The sequence below is a fragment of the Kogia breviceps genome, chromosome 3, assembly GCF_026419965.1.
Source record: "Kogia breviceps isolate mKogBre1 chromosome 3, mKogBre1 haplotype 1, whole genome shotgun sequence".
Lineage (NCBI taxonomy): Eukaryota > Metazoa > Chordata > Mammalia > Artiodactyla > Physeteridae > Kogia > Kogia breviceps.
In genome coordinates this window covers 173,774,933-173,797,700 of record NC_081312.1, presented here as the reverse complement: position 1 = coordinate 173,797,700, position 22,768 = coordinate 173,774,933, and the positions used below count along the sequence as shown (strand labels likewise).

The 22,768-nt window shown below is 35.9% G+C and overlaps 1 protein-coding gene across 4 annotated transcripts in view; it reads right to left on the bottom strand.

Moving 5' to 3' along the window:
* PLXDC2 (plexin domain containing 2) overlaps window positions 1–22,768 on the bottom strand; it is a 434,034-nt gene that overhangs the window by 78,302 nt on the left and 332,964 nt on the right. For all 4 annotated transcript variants that reach the window (XM_067030372.1, XM_067030371.1, XM_067030373.1 and 1 more), the window contains one exon: window positions 1,998–2,058. In XM_067030372.1, the coding sequence (XP_066886473.1) occupies window positions 1,998–2,058 (61 nt within the window). The remainder of the gene's footprint in view (window positions 1–1,997; window positions 2,059–22,768) is intronic.

Below are 22,768 nucleotides of genomic sequence, written 5' to 3'. Positions count from 1 at the left end.
TGTCAAAACGCTTGTGAAGATGAAAAAGTAAGCAGGTTTGTTCTATAAACAATATTTCTTATGAAGCTATAGTAATTACGACAGTGTAACACACAATGTATCCATTCTTCCAAAAATTCATTTGGATCATGTCACTCCCTTAATTAAAACCCTCCAGATAGCTTTCTCTTGCCTTTAAGATAAGGCCCAAACTCCTTCAATGTTACATTTAGAGCCCTGTTTACCTCACCAGTCTCATCTCTCACCACTCTTCTTACCTTTAGTTACCCTTCAGAAGTCATGTAAAATATCATCTCCCCAAGCAAATGTTCCCTTGTCCTATTTAACAAGACCATGAACTTGGAGTTCTTTGCCTGTGTGGTTCTCTAAGTGCTGTCCTTTGTTCAGTGTCTGCCTCCCCTGCTACACACATTCCTCACACTTTTACATTAGCAGTGCTTAGAGCAGTACATAATAAACGCTCATATTAGGATTTGCACTTATTGAATAAATTCATCTCACAAGATCAGAAGGAAAATTTAACACTGGTTTTAGGCACAGAAAATGGACTGGACTTGGTGACCTTGTTTAGTTACCTGTAACAGAAGGATAGAATTGCTCACCATAAAGCAAGTAATGTTGACGATTTACTTACAGAATAAAAAGGAAACATTGACTATTATAGAATGTACTAGATTGTGAGCTCCTTAGGAAGAGAGGGTAATTTTTTTAAAAAATCTTTGTAATTTTAGTTCTTAGCACAGGCCATAGGACATGATGAAATTCCCCACAAATATCTTTAGGAGGCCTTAGAATATGATGGATTCTTCTCTATAGCTTATGTTTCATGGTGGGCCCACAGTAAAGCAAGAAAATGACAATGTCTGAATTACCCTCTTGATCTTTACACAGGTATTCAATTTCAACATTTTTAACGGAGGTAACTGTGATTACAAGAAAGAAACATCAACCTGAAAACACAACTATGACTCTATCAATATATTTTCTTTTTGAACTACTGTTGTTAAATAAGTGAAATGAAATAGATAAATGAGTATTTATCACTGTAATTCCCCCAAAACAACTGTCAAAAAGTTGATTAAAGCTGCATTGGCAATACTGTACTTAATGTTCAAGAATATCCTGAATGACGTATTTTTCAAGATATTTATGAGGCATCATAAATAAAAACTAAATTAAAAAGAAGGCTCTAGTAACTAGGATTGCCTAAGAGTTCTGAAAATAGCTCTTTGACATGGTTTGCTTTACTAAATGAGAAAAGTTATAGAAGTTTTAATGGTTTTTATTCAAAATTCAAACCCTGAAACTTAACAAAGGGAGAAGAAACAAAATACTTTTCTTTCTGAATTTTAGAGGATATTTTTATGTGACTCTGAAATGACAATGTAAATGCAATTCACTAAAAATTTTTAAATAGGTTAAAATCCATTCTGTAATTTTATTTACTTGCTTTAATCACTTCTTTGCATCATTGTCTCCGTCATGTTTGCCTGGGACTTAACTGTTTCCATGTTAGACCATGTCTACCTTCTTCTATCATGCCAATTTACTGCAATCAATCTTCCCCCCCACCCCGTTCCCTTGATTTTGTTATTTGAGTGAAAAAGATGAACAATGGCTTCCTAGATCTCAAAAAGCAGCAAATGTTTAAGAGAACTGCCCTTTGCTCACAGAGACTTAAGTCCTGGTTCTACCATTGCTGAGGCACACACCTAATTCCAGACACTCTCTCTCCACCCCCTTCCCCAACATGTCCCTTCACCCTTCCCTCTTCTCCTCTTGGTCCTATGGAGGCAATAACAGCTCTGACCTCATAGGATGGGTATGAGAAAAAATTGAGATAATACATGTCGAGTTAAACCCAACATCTGGTACATATAAGGGCTCAGTAACTGACGGCCTTTTTTATTAAATTAGATACCATTTTCATTAAGTTGCAGCAACAGTACATGACAGTTTGGTCCCAACAATCTTGCCATAATAAAGCACATGTGTACCTCTTCAGGGCATCCGCTGTCCACCCAGTCCTGCCGATGGCGATCAAATCCACTGGAACATCTTCAGAGAAGGCCACGTTGCAGATCAGAAAAGAAAGTATGGGGTGCAGAGTGGGGGTAGAAATTAAAAGAAAAAGATGGGTAAGTAGTTAATTCTAAAATCTGCACAACATAAACTTTCTTCTATAGAACTGTTGGCTGGAGCAGTGGAGAAGCATTTACGGAGTTCTGCGTAACGGTCTCCTCCTTAGGCAATCATACTGTTATGGTTGCACGTGGCAACAAGTTACTCCACTGAGGCTCACTGCGCCGGGCAGAACACCTGGATGCCCACGCAAAGGTGAGACAGTAGCTATTCTATGAAGTTGGCTTTTCTTTTCCTCATACACATGAATTTTTCATCATCACAACATGTGGCTAAAATCTTCTGCAGGTATTTTTCAGATCTTTTTATTTGTTTTAGTTAAATTTTAAAATTTAAGACCTGCAGTCACACAAACTCTTTCCCTATTGTGCAGTAAAAGCTTAGTAACTCAGCGGGTTTGGGGTGTTCAAGCCCACACATTCCAAAGAAAGAACTGGCCCTTGCTCAGCTCCTGGGAGATCACTTCTAATCCCCTGGAATATCCTGCCTGATAAAAGTGTCTTTGTATATCTTGGGTCTTGGGCTATGTTAGATCATACTAACAATATGATTTATGGTGAATGTCTGCTTTTATTCGCCTGGAGCCCTGGGCCATGTTGCATCAGTTTGACCCCTGGGGGCACTGGAGATGAGAGATAAAGTTAGTCATGCAGAATTTCATACCTACGTGATGGCCCTCAGTAAAAATCCTGGACGATGATGAGCTTGGATAAGCTTCCTTGAGTGGCAATACTTGGTGTGTGTTTTCACAAATAGTTGCTGGGAGACTTATGGGCCAACTCCACTGGGGGAGGACGACTGGAAGCCGTGCCTGGTCACTCTTGGACTCTGCCCTACGTTCCTTCCCTTTGCTGATTTTATTCTGTCTCCCTTTGCTGTAACAAATGGCAACCTTGAGCATAACAGTTTTTCTGAGATCTGTGAGTCCCTGCAGTGAATCAGTGAAGTAGAGTGTGTTCCTGTGGATCCCTACCAGAGCTACGATTAGGTCATGTCTAAAAGGTCAAATTCAGCAAGCACTGGGTTGATGAGATTTTGCTTACTCCCACTTTCTTTCTTGACTCAAATCATTTTCTGCCCTCCCTACCTATCCAGCTACAGTTCACTCACTTTTCAAGACCCAGAAGTTACTACCCAGAGCCCATTCGGATAAAGCTTCATCATTGCTGTGACCACCTCTCACTTTACTATTTAACTTTTCTCGTTTATGTAAAATTTCATGGCTTTATGTCTTATTTACCAAACTTGATTGTGAACATTTTAAAGTTAGGGCCAGTGTTATATTTGATCATACCTAGTATATCTGACATATCATTTCTTTTTCATATTAGAAACTTTAAATATTTTTTACCAGTTTATGAAAATTAAGGATTTGCACTGTCCCTGAATTTTAAAATATTAATATATATATACTTATATATAATATATATGAATCCATATTAATAAATATTCATCTAAATAGATATTTATCTTTTTTCAAAATTCTTATAGGCTGTTCAACTTTAGTCTTATTTTTCTTATAGTGCTACTTTACAACTTTTTTTTTCACTTGTTTCGCAATGATTCTACACGATGATTTTTTATAAGAATCCCTGCCAGAGATCAGGTACCATGGCATGAATGAGCACAATTTAATTCAAGTGGAATGTGAAAACAGCTCGACTGTCAACAAAAAAGACCATATTTATCATTCTGCCTGGACATAATCTATTAGAGCTCAGCTATTTTATACCTACCATCTGTGTTGAACAAGCTTAAGTGTGTAATAAACATCAGTGTGTGATTTGGCATCCTGAGTTTGAGAGTCCCCAGTTGGTCAAGGCTATCTCTGGTTACCCAAAGAGATTCTGACATTTAGAGTCCAATTCCAGATGAATTAGATGGCTGTTGCCTCCTTTTTCTTTTTCTTCCCTTTAAGTTTACTTAAATATTGAAAAGTATACTGACATTCTCTTCTGCAAGATGGGAATATATCGATTTTCTACAAAGAATATATTTTGGGAGCCATCTGACAAGTTATTAAATGCAACAGATAATTTTTAATATGCAGTTTGTCTTTACTTACTCCATTCTAGATGTATTCAAAGCCAGTGGGAAATAGCAACTTTTAGCTTATAACAAGACAGTACCAAATCTTAAATTTATGAGTCAATTTTATCTTAAGTAATTAGTCCCTTAAATTATTACATTAATCCCAGAGAAAAGTACAGAAACACCACAGTATGCTTGAGTTATTAAATAATCTCTCAATTATAGTGTGTGAAATTAGGTTCTACTGAAAAATATATAATTCAATTAACTAATCCATTCATTTATTTATTTACACTGCAGCTTACTAACTGCTAGGGTGGGAAGGATTGAGAATGGCAAAACATAAATAAGGTTTGGTTTGAAAAATTCATACATTTTTGTACCTTATGGCGCCTTAAAAAATTAACACAACAGAACCCTGCCTTTTCAGCGTTTTACTTTATAACCCAGTAGTTTAAATAACATCGACAACCTATTATAACTGAAAGTGTGTGTGTGTGTGTTGTATAAATCATTAAGAAAAGCTACCTTTCCATTATTTCTGAATTCTAAATAAATAAACCACTTTTGAGAACACCTTCCTTTCTTCACTGAGCTGCTGTGTTGTTTTTCTAAAACATCACGGCATTAACCATGTCACACTCCAGAATGTTGATTTCCAGTGTTCTCAGAGAGGCTCTCCTGACCTGGAATCACCTGGTGTTCCTGCTGAAATGCAAATTCCTGGATCTAACTGGATAACATTCTCCCACAACTTGGGCCCAGTAATTTTCACTGTAAACAGGTGCCCTAGGCGATCCTCATCACACCAAAATGGGAAAACCACTGACTTCCTGTAAGATATGTCAATACTGCAGGCCCCGTCACACCCCACCAGCCCATCTCCAGCGCCTTATTACACCTTCCTGAAAGTGTGGTACTCTTTCAGTCTCTGCCTTTGAACACGCTATTACACATTTCTGGAATACCTTCCTTGTCTCTAATTAGTAAACCCAATTCAACTCAAGACTTACCTCCTCCCAGCAGCATTTCCTTTTCCTCTCACCTAGAAGAGTTAGCACACTTTTTCAATGCCCCTCAATACCAAGTGGTGGTATTTATTATTACGTGGTTGCTTTCAAGCTTCTTGTACTCACAAGACTTTGGAGGGAACATGATTCAAATGAAGATTTGGGGCTCAAACTGCTTGAGTTACAATTTTGGCTTGGGCACCAAATAGGTATGTGATCTTAGGCAAGTTATTTTTCCTATCTAAGCCGGTTTCCTCATCTATAAAACGAGGTAAGGGAGGTTAGGTAAGGATTAAAAGTAAACTGTTTGTTGTATAGTCAACATTTAGTAAATATCAGCTGTTTTTAATACCTAAGGAACGTCTTTGTAGAATGTATGTAGCAAGGTCGACAACTGCTGAAAATGAGTAAGTAGGACTTCAACTGTAGAGATAGGATTTAGAAAATGTTTAGGAATTAATGCTGTGTCCCATGTTAATGTGAAATGTGTTTTACACTTAAAGTCCCTTATCATCATATTTGGGAATCAGTACTACAGAATCTTGTGAGAGAAAATCTAAGTTGCTTTCAAATATGGAGCACATCTTTATTCAATATTTATAAATAGAGGTTATGTGGTTTTGTAAATATTCCTTAAGGATTGATTTCGACAGTCTGAGCTTCTAACGACAATAGATTTCCAATGTTTTTATTTTCAAGTTATTCCTTTCTTCTATTACCTAATTCCAAAACAAATCATTAGAGAGCTCTACTTCAAGTTAATTGTATTATTTTCCACTCAATTTCAACAGGATGTTGATTTCAAAGCCCTCAGGAGCCATATTAAGTGAACCCCATTTAATAAGGCAGCCTAGAAAAGAATTCTCCTAGCTTGCAGCGTCTATCCAATCATGAGATTAAAGCGTAAATCTCATCACATTTCTAACTTACCTGTTTTGTGGAAAGGGTTTCAGAAATAAAACTTATTTTGCAAAGGTAATATATACAGATGAAGAAAATAGAGTAAATGTTAAAATACATACACAAGGATTAAAAATGAAGTCCATGTCTTTCTACACAATTGAACATGTGTCATTTCACCAGTGAGATGAAACATCTACAAAAGAAAATTTAGGAGAAAAACTTCACAGAATCCCGAGACCCAGATAGGAATTAGTTTGGAGATCGGGAGTCAGCATGTGGTTTTTGTGAAGAACAAGGTAGTAAATACTTTAGACTTTGTAGGCTATATAGTTTCTGTCTTAACTATTCACCTCTGCGGTTGTAGCTCAAAAGTAGCCACAGACAAATGCATAAAGAAATGGGTGTGGCTGCATTTCAATAAAACTTTATTTACAAAGCCAGGAAGTGGGTCCAATTTGGCCCACTAGCTGTAGTTTCCTGACCTGTTATCTAAAAATAAAGATCTTTAAAATTCTGAAGACTAGAATACCTCATCAAAGTGTCTGATGATTTAAATGGCCCTTGCAGCCTTGGGTGTACTTATTGGCATGCTTTCTTAACGGAAAAATCAATTGCACATTTAGTAAGTTTTCTTGCCATTGTCTGCAAAAGTGTGAAAAATGATCCTCCAGCATCAAAAAAATGGAAAATGCTTAAAAAAGGAAGTATTTTAGAAGAGAAACAAGTATAATGATAAACATCTGTGATTATAACTAATAACATATTTATTTTACCATGAGTCTGGAGTGTAAGATATGGGAAAATCAATTTGTTTTGAAATACTGAAAAAATTTCATTGGAAAGGTAGGTCATAAAATTTACAATGCTGATTACAATCATCATTATTATCAATAGAATATTAGAAAAGAAACATATCTCATTTCCCATATGGGGCCTGCTTGTTCTTAATTGGCCTCAGGCATGAGATGGATGATTTTACTTCTAAAAACATTTCTCCTAAAATCAAGAAACTTGAGCTTAAAGTTTTTCAGAATTTTCATGCCTGAACCACTCAGTACAAAGAGCTCTGGGAATGACAGATGAATTTAAGCACACAGTAATCTATTACAGGGACAGTACTATAGGACAAATTATGAAATTTCACATCATTATAATATGCAAGGGTATACAGCATGTTTTCTTTTAATAAAAGTTCTTAATATTAGTTGTAGCTCAGAATCATAATCCAATGCCAACAAGAATAGTTATCTGCAGAAAGCAGGAAGTTTGCTTTGGAGATGAGTTTTGGATGGAAAACTGGGGTCAAATCATCTGATATCTGATATCCAGAACCTTGTCATTTTACAGCTGTGGCATCTTGCAGAGCTGCAGGTTTTATAAAATAAAGGCTTAATTTTTCTTTAGATTTCTAGAATCTAGAGCAGCCCTAATATGTGTTTAAAAGTATAACACCAGGGTCTTTTATCCTTCCAATTCTTTTATCTCATTAAAATAATTCGCATCTTATTTCTCCTTCCTTCCAAACTATTGGTTAAAAAGGTTTTTAAAAAACTTTTTGGTTTTTATTTCCCCTATCTTTCAATGAAAAATATTTTCAAAAAGGAAAATAATTTTTGTAATTGGCTTTCCATGCTGGAGTTCTTTCTTCCTCTGAGTGTCACCTCCTGATTACAAGTCTGTTTTCAGTTTTGGAATGTGTAAGGTAGGAAAGAACTGATGCGGGGAATGAAGCTACATTATTTAGGCTTATCTGGAAATAAGCTGATCTTTTCAAAAATCTTTATGATTGGGCTTCCCTGGTGGCGCAGTGGTTGAGAATCCGCCTGCCGATGCAGGAGACACGGGTTCGTGCCCTGGTCCGGGAAGATCCCACATGCCGCGGAGCAACTAAGCCCGTGAGCCATGGCCGCTGAGCCTGTGCGTCCGGAGCCTGTGCTCCGCAACGGGAGAGGCCACAACAGTGAGAGGCCCGCATACCGCAAAAAAAAAAAAAAAAAAAAAAAAAAAATCTTTATGATTAAAAGGCATTACTGATGTTGGCAAAATATCCTCATTTATGCACCGTTAATACTTTAAGGGAATGAGGGACATATAAAAGTAGACTTAAATATACCATGAAATGGTGATGCATAAAAACAGTCAGTTATACACTGGACAATCCAGTAAACTCATTTTAGGGCCAAATAATTAGTAATAGGCTAGCACTGTGAACTTTCAGCATGTTTGAATCAGGGAGCTGCTGACTCTACCCAGATTATTAGATATCTGAGTACTTATTTTATACCTACATTAAAAATTTTCTTAAAATACTACTTAGAAGGGGCAAGAGAATGAAGTATTCACCCATATGGAAACGGTTAAAAGCTATTTGATTCAAAAGACTTGGACTGACTTGTTGCCTCACAGTAAAATTCAGTTGTTATCTTTGTTCTACCTAACTTTTAAGTGCTGCTAGTGAATATTGAAATATGGCTCAGGGAATTTTAAATGATGCAAGTTTGGCTGTGTATTGACTTAAATAATCCTTCATTACAGAGCATCATATAATCTCTGTATTCACAAGTTTAAGCCCGATGTTTGGACATTGTGCTTGTTATTTTTTAAAAACCAGCAGTAGATGAAATAGTTAAATCTGAATTCCTCAGTGACTTCCAGCTTTGTGCTGATTCACCTGCATGAAGGGGATGTGGCTGCATTAGCAACATGAAGTATGAAATTTCAGAAATCTTCAATTCTATCAAAAAACAGATTACTGCAATGCAGTTTCTCAAACTTTTTGAAATAAACCATATTGAGAAATATAGTTAACATCAAGTGTTTAGACATTTATATATCTGGTTATGTGTGTATGGTTGTGTGTTTGTGTATGCTGAAACTAAATATTTATTGTGACGTTTCTTTTTTTTTCTCTAAACATACAAATAAAGCACAGAGATATCTGTATTCCATTCTACTTCATTAACAAAAATGCTGGTTGCAACCCACTGGGTAATTGATACCATGACCCTCCTGAATTGCAGCCCTCAGTTTGAATAATACTATCCTAATGGTTTAAAATTTTAATCATATTTATCCTTTAAATAGTATTGCCTGGTTTGTAAAATAATCATTTTAATAGGAAAGTATAAAAACAGAAATTAAAGTAGATAATATCCCAATGCTAAGATATTGTTAGTTTTGTTTCCCAACCAATCTTTATTTAACATATAATTATATATACTTATGTATTAATCATATTGGAATCATAACATGTGATAACACTTTTCTACAGTTAATATGATAATCTGGGCATTTTTCCATGTCCATAAATATCCCTTGAGAGTTAATTTTTGATGACAGCATATACTTCATTATATGGCTTGATACAAATTTTATTGTATGCTATATAGGAAAGTTGTTAAAAGAGTAAATTCTGTGAGTTATCATAAAAGAAAATTTTGTTCCTTTTTTTCTTTCCTTTTTTTGTATCTATATGAGAAGATGGATGTTAGCTTAACCTACTGTGGTAACCATTTCACAATATATGTAAATCAAACTATCATGCTGGAAGCCTTAAAATTATTCAGTGATGTATGTCTATTATTTCTCAATAAAACTGGAAAAAATTATTCAACTTTTATATGAGCACATGTATGTTATTTTAACCCTTATAAAAATACATACCACCATTCTTTTTGCAACTTGATGGATTAAAAGTGACAGTCATGCTTTAATTAGCATTTCTTTATTACAGGTGAGGTGAAATGTTAAACCATGTTTATTGACAATTCATATGTCTGTCTATATCTTTGAGTATATATTCTTTTACTCATTTTATTCCATTGGGCTATTCTTTTTTTATTGTGTGTCTATAAAATAAGGCATTAAATTTCTGTTGAATATATCATCTGTCTGTAATTTGCCATTGAATTCTAAATGATTTTTTTTTTTTTTTTTTTTGCCATACAGTGGTTTGTATCTTTACACTGTGAAGTTTTTCAACATTTACTTCAAGATTCCTTTCTTTGCCTTTTGCTCAGAGAGGCCTCCGTTACATTGGCATTAAGTAAAATTTGCCATAATCTCTCCTAGTGAGTTCATTATTTCATTCTTTACTTTCAATTCTTTAATCTACTCTAAATTTATTGTGGTATATGGCATGATGTTAGAACCAAATCTAAAGCGACAAAATTTTATTCAGATTGATGGCTAAGAGTCCCAGGATCTCTTAGCCATCCTTGAATAAGAGATCTTTATCCATCGTTTGGAGTTGCATGTTTAATCACATAATAAACTCATATGCTAAGGTCTGTTTCTGAAATTGTATACTCTTCCATTGATGGCCTTGTTTCTCCTTGTACAATTCCTATAATGATTTCATTATTACAGTTTTATCTAATGATTTATCTAAACTTAAAGTCTGCCTTCATTGATCTTATTTTATAATTTTTTCTTGAGTTGTCTCACTCTTTATTTTTCTCTGTGATTTTTATAATTACATTCTGATGTCCAAATAATAATGTTATTGATGGAACTGATGTGGAAATAATTGACATCTTAATATATTCTAGCTTTCCACCATTAAAATGTTTATTCAGTTGTTCTTTTAAGTGCCTCATCAAACTTTCATTATTTTCTTTATATGGAACCTATACATTATTAAGTTTGTTAGTAACTATTTTATCTATTTTTATTATAGTTAAGGAGCTTTAACCATTGTATTTTCTAAATAGTTATTTCTGACATGGAAAGCTATTGACTTCTGTGTACTTTGTATCTGATTCCTTACTTACAAATAATAACTGCTTCTCCTTTCCAATAGTTATGTCTCTTATTTGTTTCTTTTCTTTGTGTGTTAACCAGAGTTATAGAATTCTGGTACATAATAGTGGTAATCACACCCATGCCTTCTTCCTTATTTTAATGGGAATGTCTCTGGGGCATTAATGTTTAGTATATTTTTTCCACTGTTTGAAATAATATTTGTTATCATGTTAATATGCATCTTTCTATTTCAGTCTTGTAACATTTTTACTTAGAAAAAAATGTTGGATTTTATTAAATATATTCCCATCTATCAAGATGACTAAATGATTTTCAATACCAGTGCTATAAATGGCATTAATAGATTTCTTTAAACCAAACCATGTTTGTATTCATGGAGTAAATTCATTATTTGGCCATGTTTTAATTAGTTTGACTTTGTTCACTATAATGCAATATCTCTATGAATAATCTATAGCTAACATCTTACATAACGATGAAAGACAATGCTTTTCTCCTAAAATTAGAAACAAGACAAAATGGCTACTCGCACTACTTCTAATCAGCATCATACTGTACAGTTGAAGAGGCAAAGTTAGAACCCAAGAAAGTGAAGCTTTGGCAAAATAATCAAATCATTAACAGCTTCCTGCCTCTCATCTTCCTTATATGAATGTAAAGTAAAATAAGTCAACTCATAGCTTGATTAAGTGGCAAAAACAAGGCAGCCACAGCAGACTTTAGAAGAATTACTGAACTGCTGAGACTTTTAACAACCCTCATTAGAGATACAAAGTAATATTTGTTATGATGTTGGAAAGATGAAAAGCTAATGACTTCAACACTACAATGACAAAGTCAGCTAGAACCCAAAGGATACCTTAGGGTTTAATGTTCAGAGATAAGCGGGTAAACTTTTCGAGCAGGGTGGAAATCATAAGCTACTAAGAAGACAGAAATTGCAGGTATTCTGCTTTTTGAGACACTGGGATTAGTATATATCACCAAACGAAACCAGACATCTCTGGTCATTGAGCCATCTGTCAATATAGTCAGCTTAAGAAATGATCTGCTCTAGGATTTCCAGAAGAGGGTAGACGCTGGGGCTTAGGTGAAACTGAGACACAAACAACAACAAAGACTCAGCATTTTCATTTGCTTTCTACCAACTCCTTTCCAAATTTGTAACATACTCAGTTTGCTTGCCTTCTGTTTTATTGAAGCCCCTTTTACCATTCCATCTGACTCACCTCTTCTGTGAGACTTAACCCAGGCTGTGCTGCCAGGGAAGGGTACACTCATGGAGGATTATCCTTCTCCCAAGTGCAACCTCCAATCAAGATTACAGTGCCCAGCTTGAGAATAGAACATTTACTATATGATGAAAGTTACACAATTAGAGATGAATACAAAGTCTTCAGTTTACCAAAGGCTATTACCATTTAAAATCAAACTTGTTATCCCAACTTTATGATGAAAATATTCCTTCATTGACTGATCTTCAATATGGCTTTGGCAACTTGCCAGAATCTGGCTGAAAACACATTTTAACAGTTTGGCTTCTTATTTATGAAATATTTCAACTCCTTTAGAAACACCATAATTCTTCAAAGAACATATATGGTAATCTGAGGCTGAGGTATGGTAATTGAAGGCAGACTATCACAATTAAATAGATAGTTCATTTTGTTTCTTGAAATTATATACACATGAATAAGATGTTACATAGTTTTTATCTTAGAAAAAGGAAGATTATATTTATTGGTAATTATTCCTAACAGCAAAATTAATCATTTTTGTAGCTTTTAGAATATTTGCGTAAAGTGAGTATTCCATTTAAAAAACAATGGTCTTTTCCCACCTAAGTGTGCAACTTCTGGAGTCCTGTATTTGGGCAGCATTCTAGCACATTCTGAAGAATTTGGGAGCACAGCACATTGTGTCACATTAGAAACTCCCCTTGCCACACTCAACTCCCTGTCTGAATTCGGGCACTAAGAGCAAAGGAGTCTCTAGACTTAAATTAATAATCAACTTGATTAATAATTTCAACATGCTATTGGGGCACTGCCAGGGAAAAACAAAACAAAACATCATCTCACTTACTATGGGTATAATGAGGAAAAGAAAAGGAAGTGGAGGTTATTGACGTTGTTCGATCATGTAGTAGTTGACACGTGTTCAGGAACTGACAGTTATGTAATTCTCACCCAAATCTGGCAGTATTCCTTACATTTATTCCCATTTGACTACTGCAAAAAATTGAGGCTGAATTATTTAGTGGAAAGAGCATGAGCTTTAGAATTGCAAACATAAAATTAGGTTCAGGTCTTGACTCTGCCATTGATTGATTGTGATCCACCTCCAAGTTATTATTGGAGATTACTGGGTGAGATCTATGGGGAGTTATTGCTGGAGATTCAGTTTCTGTAAATTGGAGATTGTAAAATCTACCTTCACTGGGTGAGGATTAAATGAGACGATATAGATGAAGTACCCTTCCAGTGTTTGACATAGTGAGTGCTCAGTAAATATTATCTTATGCTTTCTTACCATCCACAGCACCTAGCACAGGTCGAAAAATGCCTATTGGAAAAAAAAACACATTGTAACCTAACCAGTTATTGATATAAAACTGAAAATCTATAAAATATCCGTCAAGTACTGACCCAGCTTCTTTAGCCACAAAAGTTAGGGATATAAAACAAAGAGGAGCAATCTTTTCTTTTTGATGAACGAATTCTTCCAGAATCTAAAAATTCCTTGCCCAGCATTCAACTTTGCTATTTTGGTAGAACAGAAGTGAGAGTTGAGTCCTTAGGGAAAGAAAAAAAAAAAAAATTCTTCCTCATGGCTGTGAGCCATTGAAGCAAACACCCAGCTATAAATAAAACCCCTGGACATTTCCAGATTCTGATTTTTGACACCCTTTCTTAAAACTTCTTGATTTCAGACCAAATATTACACTTAAATGGCACTATCAAATGCATAGAAGTGGACAGAAAGAGCAGTGACTTTTACTTTGCTGTTGGCTCAGGAAAAGGAACATAAAGTCTTGCACGTTTAGGTGTGCCATCCCTCTGTAAAAGGCTACCGTTCTGCCAGTAAATTTTTATCCCATGGTGCTCAGAGATTAATGGCTCCTGGTCTTTCAGAGCTGTCTGTCTTCCTCAGGAACATCAATGTTGCATGAATCAACTCACCTCTGTTCTGCCAAGATAGCAAAGTCGGCCTTGGGTAAGGAACCAGAAATCCCTTCAAGGAGACGATGATCTCACCAAAGAAAGGTCTGTAGAACAATTTAATTTTTTTTTACTATAAAAAGTTTCAGAATTTTACTTGGAATGCTGAGATTTACAGAGAAACAGATAAGATGGTATTTCTAGTTTCTCAGAGAACCACAGGATGAACTTTTCTTTATCCTCGTTTACCATTTGGGAAAGTACTATAAGGGAATGAAAGTGACATTTGTCATCGTCTCTCCAGGAACAGGAACCAGTAAACTGTCCCAGACAAATCAATCTCTCTCTCCCCCTACTCTCTGCCTCTGTCACCATTCCTTAAGAGATAAAGTGTTTCTCATCACAGTGCATTTGGGTCCTCGCAAATGATCTGTAGAAAGAATGGGTGAAATAGGAAGATTAATATTTTAAACTAGGAAAACCTGTATTAATCACGGATTTTTAAGCTCTGCCCAGAGTTAAGGGTTTAGTTTTGCAGAGGCCTTCAATGACTGCTGTAGTGGGTGAGGAGGAGATGGGAGGGCCTGGCTATGAACCTGCTATAAGATATAATTTTATCTGTTTTGTATTTGAAGTTTCAGTTTTTCAAAAATGTTTCTCCTGCTTAAGAAGAAAAAGTTTGAAAACCATTTTATTAAATCATTTGTATACCTCATCCTATTAATTAATCTAGGCTTGTTATTATTATATTTTACAATGTAATTAAATCTTTTAGACAAGTACTATGAGCTCATTTAAAATGTGGTAATATGGGCTTCCCTGGTGGCGCAGGGGTTAAGAGTCCGCCTGCCGATGCAGGGGACACAGGTTCGTGCCCCGGTCCGGGAGGATCCCACATGCCGCGGAGCGGCTGGGCTCGTGAGCCATGGCCGCTGAGCCTGCGCCTCCGGAGCTTGTGCCCTGCAACGGGAGAGGCCACAGCAGTGAGAGGCCCACCTTTAGACAGGTCACTCCAAGAAGAGAAGCAACTTTTTCTCTCTTTTTGTCCCTAAAAGATGTAATTTAAGGCATTTTAATGCCAGACAATAATACCTGAATGAATCTTATAATGACCAGCAGAACATTGTCTTTAAAAAGATATTTGCTTAATGATTTTTGATAGTGCACTTCTGTTTCCTTCAAGAGATATTATACTTGTGAGATAACTTTTCTAAGATCCAGGTTAAATTAGAGTATCTCTCATACACGTGTGGTAGTCCGTATTTGTTTACATTAATCATTCAAACTTGAAAATACTCATTGCTCCATTTTATCAATTCATTTGCTCAAGGAACATATTTCTCCATGCATATCTTCGGCTCGCGGGAAACTCAGCTTTATCTTCTAAAGTCTTAAGAGTGATTATTCCAAGTAGAAGTAAATTGATTTCGGTGGAAACACTTCCAAGATTTCTAGAATTTGCTGCAATGTTATATAAGATGATTTCCTTATTATTTGAAAACTGCATGTTTAAGTATTTTGAAATATATCCCTATCTATCTATCTGCATTTGAGTTCAATTTGCCTCTTGAAGTCTAGATTGTAATATCAATGTTTAAAAAAATAATACGTATACTTTTGTAGTGGCTTTTAGTATACATAAAGCTTTGTTTTCTTTTAACATTTTTATTATTTTTTCTTCATTATGAATCTGTGAACTCACCTGGAAGGGTCTGTTTCTAAGACTATACCAAGCCCAGGTCCTTATGTAGATTACCAACAATGTATGAGTAAATTCATCCCACTTTAAGAAATGATTCTGGGCATAAAAGAATGTTCTGCTTCCTTATTTCCTTCCTTTATTCTATATCAGATTTGTCAGGCATATAAAATATCAAATTACTAAATGCTAATTCCATTAAGAGTTTTATGCAGCTCATGCTCTATGTCCCGTTAAAGGCAGCAAAAAGAAGGATTTTAAGAATTTGGGTGTGAAGCAATTTTCTGCTTCATAAAATACAGTTAGTGTCACCTTATGTTAACAGAAGCATTCTTGGATGTGTAGATTTTTCTTCAGATTTGCTTTTTTTTTTTTTTTTTTGCGGTACTTGGGCCTCTCACTGCTGCGGCCCCTCCCGCCGCGGAGCACAGGCTCCAGACGCACAGGCCCAGCGGCCACGGCCCACGGGCCCAGCCGCTCCGCGGCATGCGGGATCACCCCGGACCAGGGCACGAACCCGCGTCCCCCGCATCGGCAGGCGGACCCCCAACCACTGCGCCACCAGGGAAGCCCCAGATTTGCTTTTAATGAAACTGACTTAGTATTCCAGAGCACCCCTTTAACCCAGATCGAAAAAACATTTTTAGCAAAAGTTATACAAGCATATGGAGAATGGATATCTAGACCTGAACTTCATGTTAATAGTTCAGAAGACCCATTAATTCAACATTCGCAAAATTTTCTTTACTATTCATTTTCAAACACTATTATACTAATTTGATCTGGTCCTTCATTTGATGTTTGTGATTTCCTTAGGTGATAACTATTAGAATCACCTCATTTATCCCAGTGTCACTGTTTGCTTCATTAAACCCTTCAAAACCAGACAGTTAATATTTTCTTCCAAAATAATTTATTGTGAATACGTATTTTACTTTTTCTTCTGATGAATCAACATATTTGTTATATGTTTTCCATTTGTCTGGCAAACTTTTCCTGTAAACGGCTGGATAGTAAATACTTCGGGCCTGTGGGTCTCTGTGATCTCTGTCAGAGGAATTCCTTTATGGAGAATAATTGTACTTAACCTAGGAATTCTAGCTATGCCTTAGATGCTGAACACACAAATGCAGTTAAAACTTAGACAACAGCAAGGATTTCCATAATGGTGTTAGGTAGGGTGACCATATCAGTAACATACAGGGCGAACCACTACACTTTCGAGAGAGAAAGCAATAGGGCATAAGGACCATAGGCCTAAAGCAGAGCTGCGGTGAGAAAACTGGGCATATGGCATTTAGGGCATAAATCTGCTCCTTACACTTCACAGACATTTCTAGTTACAAATTCTGTGCTCAACTTCTGTAAGTCTTTCTAGTCAAGTTTTCTAGTATATTTATCTCCTACCACGTTCACTTTATTTTAGACAATCTAGGTTTATGCTTGCATACAAAAATTTAAGTCTCTGAGGTATTTTATGCCCCTTTGTCTGAAATATGACATAAAGGATTATTCTCTTTTGTCACAGACTGAGAACATAGGTCCATTTCAGTTCCATCTTCTGACATATGAGTAGAAAACACACGCAAGAAGCAATACAGGACTAACTCTCCTATATGAAATAAACTCTTTAAATGCTATTTTTGCTGCATGAAATCTTAATAGATAATTCACAAATCTTTGTTTCCCTTGAGAATTCTATCTATGTGCTATTTTTATTACTTTCTCCAATTCACAGTTTTTACTTTTTTCATGAGGACCCTAGCTTGCCAGTTAATGCACTTTGCAAGAATATACCCTCGATTATTATTAAACAAAACTTTATATGTATCTTTTACAACAAATCATTCAGATAAGTTTTCAGTAAAGGTTAGTGTAAATATGCTAATAAACCCCCTAAAGTAGGCACGGGGAGGGGCATCTGCTTTGGATTGCTCATCCAGTGCATGAACATGCTTAGCAAGGCCACATGTGCCAAGAGTGGGCATAGAAGCCTAATAGAGAAATTCCAACCCTAGCATTTATTTTTCCCTTCATCTCTCCAACCACCCATCCTTCAAAAATTTTTATTTTATTTTATTTTTTAACATCTTTATTGGAGAATAATTGCTTTACTATGGTGTGTTAGTTTCTGCTTTATAACGAAGTGAATCAGCTATACATATACATATATCTCCATATCCCCTCCACCTTGTGTCTCCCTCCCACCCCTTTAGGTGGACATAAAGCACTGAGCTGATCTCCCTGTGCTATGCGGCTGCTTCCCACTAGCTATCTATTTTACATTTAGTGTATATATGTCCATGCCACTCTCTCACTTCATCCCAGCTCACCCTTCGCCATCCCCGTGTCCTCAAGTCCATTCTCTACATCTGAGTCTTTATTTCTGTCCTGCCCTTAGGTTCTTCAGATTCCATATATACGTGTTAGCATACGGTATTTGTTTTTCTCTTTCTGATTTACTTCACTCTGTATGACAGTCACTAGGTCCATCCACCTCACTACAGATAACTCAGTTTCGTTTCTTTTTATGGCTGAGTAATATTCCATTGCATATATATGCCACATCTTCTTTATCCATTCATCTGTTGTTGGACACTTAGGTTGCTTCCATGTCGTGGCTATTGTAAATAGAACTGCAATGAACATTGTGGTACATGAGTATTTTTGAATTATGGTTTTCTCAGGGTATATGCCCAGGAGTGGATTGCTGGATTGTATGGTAGTTCTATTTTTAGCTTTTTAAGGAACCTCCACACTGTTCTCCATAGTGGCTGTATCAATTTACATTCCCACCAATAGAGCAAGAAGGTACCCCTTTCTCCACACCCTCTCCAGCATTTATTGTTTGTAGATTTTTTGATGATGGTCGTTCTGACCAGTGTGAGGTGATACCTCATTGTAGTTTTGATTTTCATTTCTCTAATGATTAGTGATGCTGAGCATCCTTTCATGTGTTTGTTGGCAATCTGTATATTGGACAAAGGTCTGTTTAGGTCTTCTGCCCATTTTTGGATTGGGTTGTTTGTTTTTTGATATTGAGTTGCATGAGCTGCTTGTAAATTTTGGAGATTAATCCTTTGTCAGTTGCTTCATCTGCAAATATCTTCTCCCATTCTGAGGGTTGTCCTTTCATCTTGTTTATGGTTTCCTTTGCTATGCAAAAGCTTTTAAGTTTCATTAGGTCCCGTTTGTTTATTTTTGTTTTTTTTCCATTTCTCTAGGAGGTGGGTTAAAAAGGATCTTGCTGTGATTTATATCATGGAGTGTTCTGCCTATGTTTTTCTCTAAGAGTTTTATAGTGCCTGGCCTTACATATAGGTCTCTAATCCATTTGAGTTTATTTTTGTGTATGGTGTTAGGTAGTATTCTAATGTCATTCATTTACATGTAGCTGTCCAGTTCTCCCAGCACCACTTATTGAAGAGGTTGTCTTTTCTGCATTGTATATTCCTGCCTCCTTTATCAAAGGTAAGGTGACCATATGTGCATGGGTTTATCTCTGGGCTTTCTATTCTGTTCCACTGATATATATTTCTGGTTTTGTGCCAGTACCATACTGTCTTGATTACTGTAGCTTTGTAGTATAGTGTGAAGTCCAGGAGCCTGATTCCTCCAGCTCCATTTTTCTTTCTCAAGATTGCTTCGGCTATTCGGGATCTTTTCTGTTTCCATACAAATTGTGAAATTTTTTGTTCTAGTTCTGTAAAAAATGCCAGTCGTAGTTTGACAGGGATTGCACTGAATCTGTAGATTGCTTTGGGTAGTACAGATATTTTCACAATGTTGATTCTTCCAATCCAAGAATATGATATATCTCTTCATCTGTTGGTATCATCTTTAATTTCTTTCATCAGTGTCTTATAGTTTTCTGCATACAGGTCTTTTGTGTCCTTAGGTAGGTTTATTCCTAGGTATTTTATTCTTTTTGTTGCAATGGTAACTGGGAGTGTTTCCTTAATTTCTCTTTCAGATTTTTCATCATTGGTGGATAGGAATGCCAGAGATTTCTGTGCATTAATTTTGTATCCTGCTACTTTACCAAATTCATTGAATAGCTCTAGTAGTTTTCTGGTAGCATTTTTAGGATTCTCTATGTATGGTATCATGTCATCTGCAAACAGTGCCAGCTTTACTTCTGCTTTTCTGATTTGTATTCCTTTTATTTCTTTTTCTTTTCTGATTGCTGTGGCTAAAACTACAAAACTATGTTGAAAAATAGTGGTAAGAGTAGGCAACCTTGTTTTGTTCCTGATCTTAGTGGAAATGATTTCAATTCTTCACCATTGAGAATGATGTTGGCTGTGGGTTTGTCATATATGGCCTTTATTATGTTGAGGTAAGTTCCCTCTATGCCTACTCTCTGGAGGCTTTTAATCATAAATGGGTGTTGAATTTTGTTGAAAGCTTTTTCTGCAGCTATTGAGATGATCATATGGTTTTCCTCTTTCAATTTGTTAATATGGTTTATCACATTGATTGATTTACATATATTGAAGAATCCTTGCTTTCCTGGGATAAGCCCCACTTGATCATGGTGTATGATCCTTTTAATGTGCTGTTGGATTCTGTTTGCTAGTATTGTTGAGGATTTTTGCACCTTATGTTCATCAATGATATTGGTCTGTAGTTTTGTTTTCAATAGAATTTCAATTCTATTGATTTGAGTCTTCTCCCTTTTTTTCTTGGAGAGTCTGCCTAGTGGTTTATCAATTTTGTTTATCTTCTCAAAGAAGCAGGCTTTTAGTTTTATTGATCTTTGTTATTGTTTCATTCATTTCTTTTTCATTTATTTCTGATCTGATCTTTATGATTTCTTTCCTTCTGCTAACTTTGGGTTTTGTTTGTTCTTCTTTCTCTAATTGCTTTAGGTGTAAGGTTAGGTTGTTTATTTGAGATGTTTCTTGTTTCTTGAGGTAGGATTGTATTGCTAGAAACTTCCCTCTTAGAACTGCTTTTCCTGCATCCCATAGGTTTGGGGTCATCGTGTTTTCATTGTCATTTGTTTGCAGGTATTTTTTGATTTACTCTTTGATTTCTTCAGTGATCTCTTGGATATTTAGTAGTGTATTGTTTAGCCTCCATGTGTTTGTATGTTTTACAGTTTTTTTCCTGTACATGATATCTAGTCTCATAGCATTGTGGTTGGAAAAGATACTTGATATGATTTCCATTTTCTTAAATTTACCAAGGCTTGATTTGTGACCCAAGATATGACGTATCCTGGAGAATGTTCCATGAGCACTTGAGAAGAAAGTGTAATCTGCTGTTTTTGGATGGAATGTCCTATAAATATCAATTAAATCTATCTGGTCTATTGTGTCATTTAAAGCTTCTGTTTCCTTATTCATTTTCATTTTGGTTGATCTGTCCATTGGTGAAAATGTGGTGTTAAGGTCCCCTACTATTATTGTGTGACTGTCAATTTTTCCTTTTATGGCTGTTAGCATTTGCCTTATGTATTGAGGTGCTCCTGTGTTGGATGCATAAACATCTACACTTGTTATATCTTCTTCTTGGATTGATTCGTTGATCATTATGTAGTGTCCTTCTTTATCTCTTGTAATAGTATTTATTTTAAAGTCTATTTTGTCTGATACGAGAATTGCTACTCCAGCTTTCTTTTGATTTCCATTTGCGTGGAACATCTTTTTCCATCCCCTCACTTTCAGTCTGTATGTGTCCCTAGGTCTGAAGTGTGTCTCTTGTAGACAGCATATATATGGGTCTTATTTGTGTATCGATTCAGCCAGTCTATGTCTTTTGGTTGGGGCATTTAATCCATTTATATTTAAGGTAATTATCAATATGTATGTTCCTATTACAATTTTCTTAACTGTTTTGGGTTTGTTGTTGTAGGTCTTTTCCTTCTCTTGTGTCTCCTGCCTAGAGAAGTTCCTTTAGCATTTGTTGTAAAGCTGGTTTGGTGGTGCTGAATTCTCTCAGCTTTTGCTTGTTTGTAAAGGTTTTAATTTCTCTGTCAAATTTAAATGAGATCCTTGCTTGGTAAAGTAATCTTGGTTGTAGGTTTTGCCCTTTCATCACTTTAAATATGTCCTCTTACTCCCTTTTGGCTTGTAGCGTTTCTTCTGAAACATCAGCTGTTAACCTATGGGAATTCCCTTGTATGCAATTTTTTGCTTTTCCCTTGCTGCTTTTAATATTTTTTCTTTATATTTAATTTTTGATTGTTTAATTAATATGTGACTTAGTGTGTTTCTCCTTGGACTTATCCTATATGGGACGTTCTGCATTTCCTGGACTTGATTGACTATTTCTTTTCCCATGTTAGGGAAGTTTTCAACTATAATCTCTTTAAATATTTTCAGTCCCTTTCTTTTTCTCTTCTTCTTCTGGGACCCGTATAATTAAAATGTTGGCACATTTAATGTCCCAGAGGTCTCTGCGAGTGTTCTCAATTCTTTTCATTCTTTTTTCTTTATTCTGCTCTGTGCTAGTTATTTCCACTACTTTATCTTCCAGGTCACTTATCCGTTCTTCTGCCTCAGTTATTGTGCTATTGATTCCTTCTAGAGAATTTTTAATTTCATTTATTGTGTTGTTCATCTTTGTTTGTTTGCTCTTTAGTTCTTCTAGGTCCTTGTTAAACGTTTCTTGTATTTTCTCCATTCTATTTCCAAGATTTTGGATATCTTTACTATCATTACTCTGAATTCTTTTTCAGGTAGACTTCCTATTTCCTTTTCATGTGTTTGGTCTGGTGGATTTTTACCTTGCTCCTTCATCTGCTGTGTATTTCTCTGTATTCTCATTTTGTTTAACTTACTGTGTTTGGGGTTCTCCTTTTCACAGGCTGCAGGTTCTTAGTTCCCGTTGGTTTTGGTGTGTGCACCCAGTGGGTAAGGTTGGTTGAAAGGGTTGTGTAGGCTTCCTAGTGGAGGGGACTGGTGCCTGTGTTCTGCTGGATGAGGCTGGATCTTGTCTTTCTGGTGGTCAGGACCACGTCCAGTGGTGTGTTTTAGGATGTCTGTAACCTTATTATGATTTTAGGCAGCCTCTCTACTAATGGGTGGGGTTGTGTTCCTGTCTTGATAGTT